This window comes from Lonchura striata, chromosome 33 (assembly GCF_046129695.1).
Source record: "Lonchura striata isolate bLonStr1 chromosome 33, bLonStr1.mat, whole genome shotgun sequence".
NCBI lineage: Eukaryota > Metazoa > Chordata > Aves > Passeriformes > Estrildidae > Lonchura > Lonchura striata.
Genome location: NC_134635.1, coordinates 1153209 through 1161685, shown reverse-complemented (window position 1 = coordinate 1161685; position 8477 = coordinate 1153209). Strand labels below are relative to the sequence as shown.

The 8477-nt window shown below is 64.0% G+C and overlaps 1 protein-coding gene across 1 annotated transcript; it reads left to right on the top strand.

Annotated features, from left to right (window-relative positions):
- The first annotated feature begins 1965 nt into the window (after window positions 1–1965).
- On the top strand, window positions 1966–8477 carry SEMA4A (semaphorin 4A). The gene is made up of 15 exons (XM_021532194.3): window positions 1966–2041; window positions 3365–3502; window positions 4466–4626; window positions 4739–4801; window positions 4883–4981; window positions 5459–5567; window positions 5679–5795; window positions 5885–6015; window positions 6238–6407; window positions 6484–6631; window positions 6868–7057; window positions 7144–7259; window positions 7353–7516; window positions 7588–7700; window positions 7791–8477. Exons 1-15 carry the CDS (start codon window positions 2005–2007, stop codon window positions 8369–8371), a joined length of 2337 nt encoding a protein of 778 aa, XP_021387869.2. The 5' UTR covers window positions 1966–2004; the 3' UTR covers window positions 8372–8477.

Genomic DNA, 8477 nt, shown 5'->3' with positions numbered 1-8477 from the left:
TCTGTCAAGGGAAACTCCAAGGAGGAAATGCCATAAACCAAAATTCTGAAAGCTGCACTTGGGAGAGGGACACACATACAGCCTGCTACCACGGCTGCACCCTAAGCCTCCTCCTGAGACCCCCCCAAATCCACATAGCATAGGAAACCAGAGCCAGGAGCACTCATCTGGGATGGTCAACTGGGAGGGCTGAGACAGGAATGGGGACACAGGGATGGGGTGTGGGATGGGATGCAGGGATAGGGTCTGGATCTGTAGGTGTTGAGATGGAGGTGCAGGGAGTTGTTGCCAAAAGCTGAGAGCACAAGTGGGGTGAAGGTGAAGGGCCCCAGTGTAGCTATGGGGGCACAGAACGTGTCAGGAGAGGGGCTGGATGCAACACACGTGGGGCAGAGGGGTGTCCCTGCTCCTCCCGGGGGTGGGGGTCCGTGGTGCGTGGGGTGGGGGAGGCAGCGCCCGCTCGTGTTCCGGTGCGGGGGTCTCGGGGTGCGCAGCCCCGTGCCCGTCCGCCAGGGTCTGCGGTGCGGGGGGGGGGCCGAGATGCAGCCGTAGCCATGGCGACGTGAGCCGGATGCGGGGCCGGGGGATGCTGCTCCCGCCCGCCCGCCGCAGGTCGGTACCGCCGCTCCGCGACCGGGGCCGGGGGCGGCCGGGGGGCCCGAGGGGGTCGGGGGAGGCTCCGAGGGGGCGGCAGGTCGAGCGGGAAGGGGGACGTCGCCATAGTGGGGTTGGGCTTGGGGGACCCCCAGCGCTGATGCTGCCAGCCAGCAACAAAGAGGCTGAGGTGCCGGCCCTGGGGAGACCCCCGGGACCCCCCGGTACCCCCCGCACTCCCTGCCTTCACATTCCTCCCTTTCCCCTATCTCCTGGGCACCCCTCCACACCTCCTGCACCCCTCAGCTCCCTCCTGTGCATCCTCCTCTCTCTTACCTGCACCCCCCCCCGGCTCTCCCCACCCTTCCTATCGAACAACCCCATCGACACAATCGTCTCCCATTTCCTCTTGCGTACACCCCCCAGTTCCTCCCCTTCATCCTCCCATGCCTTCAGTGCAACCCCCCTCCTCCCTTGCCTCCCGTCTCCCACACACACACCCTGCTCTGGATCTCGGGGCTTCCCCCAGCCCCCCTTGGGTGCTGGGAGCATTCCTGCACCCCCCACACCACAGGGCTGCTCCTGGATGTGACGTGGGCAGGGGACTGGAGTCCAGCTGCAGAGAAGGACCAAACTCTTCTCTGCGGTGGGAAATTGAGGCACGGGGAATGTCTGAGCAGCTGGCAGATCAGTGCCACCAGCTCCACACTCCCCTGCTCACCTTGCAAGGGCTGGGCCTGGCTCCATCCTGTGGCAGGTGATGTGCTCTTTGCAGGGAGTGTGCGTGTTCATTGACAGCACAATATTCCCTGGCTTAGAGGGAATCCTCCAGGAGGAGACCCAAGCAGGAGCAACACCCATGAAGCCACAGCTGTGGTCAACCTGAAAGCACCAGGGAAACCTGACCCACCGCAGTGTTGAGACCCTCGGTGGGACTCCCTCCCATGTTCCAAATCTTATATAGGGAGGCTGTAAATTACATTCCCCCCACCATGTCCCCAGAGCACTGTGACCAGGGGACCCAAAAAAGAGGAGAGACCAGGCTGAGAAGGGATTCTGCCTTCCCACGCTGTCAGAGCAGCCGTGAGGCTGCTGTCACCTCACATCCTGTGTCAGCCCTGGCTCACGCTGGCGGTTTTCCTCAGCCCCACCACAGCCCCAGTCAAGCCTTCAGCCTCACCGAGGAGCCTCTGCTCCCGTTTCTATCCCGCCTCCCCCTCCGCGGCCTCGGTGGCTATGGCCCAGGGCAGAACAATGCGGCCGGTCCAAGGCTCCGTGCGGCCCCGTCCCCCAGGCAGCCCTTTGCCAAGTGGGAAATCCGGGGCAGAGTAACCTACTTTCTGTGCTCACAAGGAGCTTCTGTCCCAGCCAAGCAAGGTGGTGAGCACAGCGCTGCCCTCCCGGGGCTCCATGTCCCGCTGGGCTGCTCTGGGGATGGGAGAGGCAGGTAAGGAGGCCCCAGCAGGGTGGGATGCTCCTCAGCCTTGTCCAGAGGGATATTGGGGTACCTCAGGTATGGCTCTCATGTTGAGGAACTCCAGGGCTTTGGCTTTGGGGGGGTTTCTTGCCTACAGCCATCCCAGAGCAGCCTGGGGTTAAGGATGGACTCTCCAGGTAAATGGGTTCCTGGAACAGCTGCAGGAGCTTTGTGGGGGTGCCCCGTGGGGCTGTTTGTGGGGAGCCATGCTCTGCCCTGGGGGGCTGGTTTTTTGGGTGATGCCTGCCCCCCTGGGGCTGGTTTTGGGGATGATACTCAGGCCTGCCGTTGGCCCATAGAATCCACAGGAAAAATGCCATTGTGTCCCTCACCCCAAAGATTTCCCCAGCAAGCAAAGCCAGGCATCTGGGCACACCTTTGTCCCCCACGTCGCCCCTTGGAGGAGCAGAGCTCCCTGGTTCCCATGCCAGCTGCCTCCGCCAGGCTTCGCTGCTGTCCCTGCGGGGGTGCGAGGCAGGGGAGGCGGGCGCAGGCACCCACTGCCCCAACCTGCCGGGGCTCGTCCTCTTCCAGCAGGACTTTCAGGTTCCCGCAGTCCCGGCGGAGCCAGGCAGGGCTGGGCTGGGCCGGGCTGCAGCGAGCCCCGCACGAGCCGGGCTGGGAGCTCGGCAGCCCGGCCGCGGCTGCCGATCGGGACATGGGCCCACGGGAGACGCGTGGCCGCAGCCCCCGCGGCTCGGGCGCCTGCCTGGTGCCCGTGCTCCAGCGGGGGAGGTGAGCGGCCCGGTCCTCGCCCGCCAGAGAGGTAATGCCGCCCGCTGGGGACACGGTGGCCAGCAGCAAAGGGGCCTGGGGACCGTGAGGTTCTGCAGACGGGGCTCTTCCCCCAGGGCTGCTGGCATCAGCTGCAGAAAGAGCTGCAGGAAGGGGCTTCCCGTGCGTGTTCCCCCCATTTTGTGGACGCTCTGATAACTGGTGGAGCGAACAGAGGAATCCCTGGTGGGGATGGGCTCTGAGGCTCTTGGGCCAAAGCCTCTGCACACTGTGCCGAGGTCCCGTGCAGGAGCCCAGAGGGTGAGGGTGAAACAAGGGGAAACCTCTGACTGTGCCAGAGACTGTGGGCAGGAGCCCCGCAGGGCGAGGGGACATCTCTGAGTGCCGATGCAGCAGTGGGAAGTTCGTGCCCAAACTGGGGGGGTCAGTGGGGCTCGAGGTGCTGAGGGCCCCCCATCCCCCACCTCCTTGCCGGGTGCTGCTTCCCCGTCTCGTTTCCGCCGGGTGCAGTGACACGCAGCCCGGCAGCGTGTGCCCTCACCCTCGGCCTCTCCGCAGGGATGGTGGTGGGACCCTCCTGGGGCGCATCCCTGCCGCCCCCCGCCATGCCCGCCGCCCTCCGCCTGCTCTGCGGGGTGGTGGTGCCGGCTGCCCTGCTCTGCGCAGAGCCCCTGCCCCGCGTCACCTTCCCCAGCGGTGAGTACGGCCCCGGGAAGGGCTGGGACAGCGCGGGAGGGGGGTACACAGCCTCTGCTGGGAGGGCGGCCATCCCCAGGGCTGAGCATCCGGCAGCAGGAACCTTGGCGTGCTCCCCATCATATCCCCAGCCCGCCCCATCACTGACCCTCCCGTGGGGCTGGAGACAGCGCCAGTGCCCGCGGGGGATGTGATGGGGGACGAGAGTAGATGAGGCTGCTTGGCACCCCAGCACCCAATGGGCCAGATCCTACAGTGATTTTGTCACCCTGCTGGCACCCAGGGTCTGCTCACGGTCACCCTGGGGGGACGAAAAGCTGCCTCTGGAAGGGACAGGGCACGGCATGTCCAGCTGGAAGGCAAAGCAGGAGATTGGAGGGGCTGTGATGTGGCAATCAGGCTGCAAGAGGGTCTGTGTGCCATGGCAGGGTCAAGCCTTTCCAGCCCTGACTGCACTGTCACTTCCTTTTCCCCACGCAGCTGTGCCCAAAATTGCAAAAACCCTCTGGTTTTGGTGTTTGCTGGGGATGAATGAGAACCTGCAGTCCCTGGCTGTGCCTGAGGGCACCCTGGGGGCTGGTGATGCCCCCCAGCCTGGCACCCTGGGGCTTGAAATCCCTCCAAGGTGGCACCCTGGGGCAGTGCATCCCCCAAACAGAGCACTACCCTTGGCCATGGTACCAAAGCATCACAGGCACAGCTTGGGGGGGAAATGTCCCCCATTTCTGGAGGTCTGCAGCTTGGGGATGCTCAGCTCTTGCAGTAGGAGCTGGAGGGGACAGTGGGAGGGGGGAACCTGGAGGGTGAAGGGGTGATGGTGATGTGGGTGCTGAAGGGGAAGAACTGCACCCCATTTCCTGTGTGGGATGAGCCTCAATGGCAGCTGCTGCCACATCCGCACGCCAATGATGGTGGTGGGGTGTGTGTGACCCCCGGCCTCCCTCACCCCTCTGCTCCTGCCAGGGGACCCCCGGCGGACCCTCACCCACTTCAGCCAGGACAACATCTCCCATTACGACATCTTCCTCCTGGATGAGAGTGAGGAGGAGCTGTACGTGGGGGCACGAGACTGGGTGCTGGCCCTCACTGTTGGCACCCCTGGCAGCATCCGTGCCAAAGCCTCGGTGAGCAGCCACCACTTCTGGGGAGGTGGGAGAGGGAGGTGCCTCTGCTGTGTTTCAGTTTCCCTGTGGGACTGGACTCAACAGCCCAGGGACATCTTCATTTCCTTTGCAGATAATGTGGGGAGCCACAGATGAGAAAACCTCTGAATGTGCTTTTAAGAAGAAGAGCCAAGAGGTGAGATGGCCCTGTGGGGGCTCAGGGATCCCACAAAGCTACTGGGGTGCTCATCACCCAGTTCTGCTCTTTGCCCCTCAGACTGAGTGCTTCAACTTCATCCGAGTCCTGGTGGCCCTGAACCAGACCCACCTCTACGTCTGTGGGACCTACGCCTTCAGCCCCGCGTGCACCTACATTGTGAGTGTCCTCCCCAGGGCAGGCCACTGGGGTCACTGGGCAGGCTGTAGTGTTGTTGTGAGGACCCAAAAATACGGGCCCAGAAGTGAGTTGCATCATGGGGGTCCCCAGGATGTGGGTGCTGGGTGTCCCCCCCAAGGAGCCCTTGGTGATTCTCACTCAGCTGCCAGCAACTCTTCCTCTGGCAGGGAAACCCCAGTTTTGGGTCCCCTCAGGTGGCTCCAGGCTCTCTGTCCCTGCCTCAGTTTCCTCCATGCTGAGCACGTGGTGGGGACTGCCACTCCCCAGAATGAAAATGAGGAAAGGTGAGAGGAGCTGGGTACCCACAGCATCCTCTGCCATCAGCCCCTGTCATCATCCCCGCACCCACCTTGAAGACATGGGACACTCTATGTCTGCAAGGTATTCCACAGTCATTCCCTACAGATTTGGCATTGTTTCCAGTCCTTTGGCTGATTTTTCTCCCGTTTTCTACAGCACCTGGAAAACTTCACACTGGTGCCCAGTGGCAGAGGACAGCCCTTCCTGGATGGGAAGGGCCAGTGCCCCTTCGATCCCCAGCACACTTACACGGCCCTGCTGGTGGGTGAGTATGGTGCCAGTGGCTTTGCAGGTGGGCTCCCATCCCTGGGATGGAGTGGAGGGCGAGGGTGGGGGGTCCTCACCGCGGCTCAGCCCCCACTGTGTCCCTGGGCAGATGGGGAGCTCTATGCTGGCACCATGAACAACTTCCAGGGCAACGAGCCCATCATCTCCCGCTCGCTGGGCACCCGCACCCTGCTCAAGACCGACGCCTTCCTCCGCTGGCTCTCGGGTGAGCAGAGGGAAGCTCCTGGGCAGGACTCCTGGGGAGGTGCCTGCAGCCCCCCACGGCTCCAGCTTCTCACCCACCTGTGCCTGTAGCCGACGCCGCCTTCGTGGCCTCCTTCAGCATACCTGAGGACGACAAGGTCTACTTCTTCTTCGAGGAGACAGCGGACGAGTTCGACTTCTTTGAGAAGCTCCTGGTGCCACGGGTGGCCCGTGTCTGCAAGGTGTGACAGCAGGGAATGATGGTGGGCTTCAGTGGGGGTACAGCGATGGAGGATGATGATGATGATGATGGAGACAATGGGACGGGGACAATGATGGGAGACAATAATGGGTATGATAGTTGTACTGTGATCAGCAACAATGGAAGGGGATGTCCCCTCCTTTATGGCAGGGGACAAAGAGGTCTTGTCACCTTGGTGATGAGCACCCTCTGACTCCCACAGAGCGATGTAGGGGGGGAAAAGTTGCTGCAGAAGAAGTGGACAACTTTCCTGAAGGCACAGCTGGTGTGCTCCCAGACCGGCCACTTCCCCTTCAACGTCATCCACCACGCCTTTGCCCTGCTCCGCCACGACGGCCGTGCCGACTTCTACGCAGTGTTCACCTCGCAGTGGTGAGTGCCCAGGGGTGTGGAGGAGGTCCAGGGGCCTGTCCCCTGCCTCTGCCCACCTGGCTGTCCCTCCCTATAGGCAGGCGGGCAGGGCGGGCAGCGCCGTCTGTGCCTACAGACAGGAGGATCTGGAGAAGGTCTTCGAGGGCAAGTACAAGGAGCTGAACAAGGAGAGCTCTCGCTGGACCGTCTACAGTGGCCCTGACATGAGTCCCCGGCCTGGCAGTGTGAGTGTGCCCACTCAGGGGGACTGGACTTTCCAGGGGACAACGCTGGTCCCCAAGAGATGGGGTCTGTCTATCCCCGTTTGCCCCGCGTGCTCGCACTGCAGGCGGCCTGAGAAAGGAGAAGGGTCGCTCTGCACCCCACTGATGCTGGCCAGGGCAGCATGGTGATGCAGCACATCCTCCCCTCCCATGCCTCAGTTTCCCACACCAGCACAGACCCCTCTCTCCCCACACAGTGCTCCATGGGTGCCTCCTCGGACAAAGCCCTCTCCTTCATGAAGGACCATTTCCTGATGGACGGGAAGGTGTCCCCCATGCGGGGGCAGCCTCTCCTGGTGAAGTCGGATGTCACCTACACGCGCATCACGGTGCACGAGACCCGCGGCGTGTCGGGGACCACGTATCGTGTCATGTTCCTGGCCACAGGTGGGGTGATGGGGGGGCACACAGGATCACCCATCTGACCCTCCCCGTGGCTCCAAAGCCTCAGCGGTGTCCCCTGTGCCCCACAGCCGACGGTCTCCTGCACAAGGCAGTGGAGCTGTCTGGGGGTGCCCACATCGTGGAGAGCATCCAGCTCTTTGCAAGGCCAGAGCCGGTGAAGAACCTGCTGCTGGCGCCAGGGAAGGTAGGGCAGGTGTGACCACCAGACACCCAGCAGCCATCCAGTGCCAGCGCCGGGGCCGAGGGGAGGCTCAGCCCTGCACCGCTCCCTCCCCAGGGCATCCTCTATGTGGGCTACTCCAGAGGCGTCCTGCAGGTCCCGCTGGCCAACTGCAGCCTGCACCGGAGCTGCGCCGAGTGCGTGCTGGCACGGGACCCCTACTGCGCCTGGCACAGCCCCGAGGGCTCCTGCCGGCCCGCCCACCTTGCCTCCGAGAGCAAGTGAGCAGCAGCTGAGAGCGGGAGGGGGTGTGGAGGTCACTGGGATGCTGACCCCGCTCTCCCGGCCGCAGGAGCGCGTGGCTGCAGGACGTTGAGACAGGGAACCCGGGCACCGTGTGCCACCGTGGGAGGAGCGCAGCCATGCCCCGATCCTGGGGGGCACCGGAGGACCCCGCTGTACAGGGTTGAGTATGGGAGCACAGCGGGATGGGGTACACGGGGTGGGACGGGGCACATGGGGTGCACCACATCACCCTGTGCTCCACACCCACAGGGCTCAGCCCCCGGCTGAACGCCGTGGTCCCCCTGCCGTGCCCCCGCCACTCTGCACTGGCCACCTACAGCTGGCAGCAGCCCAGCGGTGCCCAGGGCCACACGGTGCTGCAGCCCGACCACACGCTGGTGGTCATCATGCAGCAGGGAATGGCCGGCACCTACAAGTGCCAGGCCACAGAGAACGGCTACACCTGGACTGTGGCGCAGTACCAGCTCCGGGACTCGGGCGGGGACGGGCCGGACGGGGGCACCCCCCGGTCGTACTGGCTGGAGTTCGTCACGGTGACGGTGCTGCTGGCCGTGACGCTGACCGCGGCCGCCTGCCTGGCCCTCCTCACCTACCGCGACCAGCTCAGGGCCCGCAGCAAGGTGCGGGGCTGCAGCACGCCCCACAGCCCCCCGGCCCGCCCCCGGGAGAAGGTGCCCCTCAACGGGGGCACCAGGGAGCCCCCAGCACCGGGAGCTGCCACGGAGGAAGAGGAGGAGGATGAAGGCTCGCAGGCTTGCTGCCTTCAGCTTGATGGGGACATCGACGTCGACAACAACCGGCTCCACGTGCCAGCAGGGGACAGAGCGTGACGCTGCCAGCGGGTCAGGGAGACCCTGGGGAGGGGGGTGCGGGGAGGGGTGTGAATGTGAAAGGGTTTTTGGTTTTGTTTTATTTAATACACCTGTTTTAACCTAA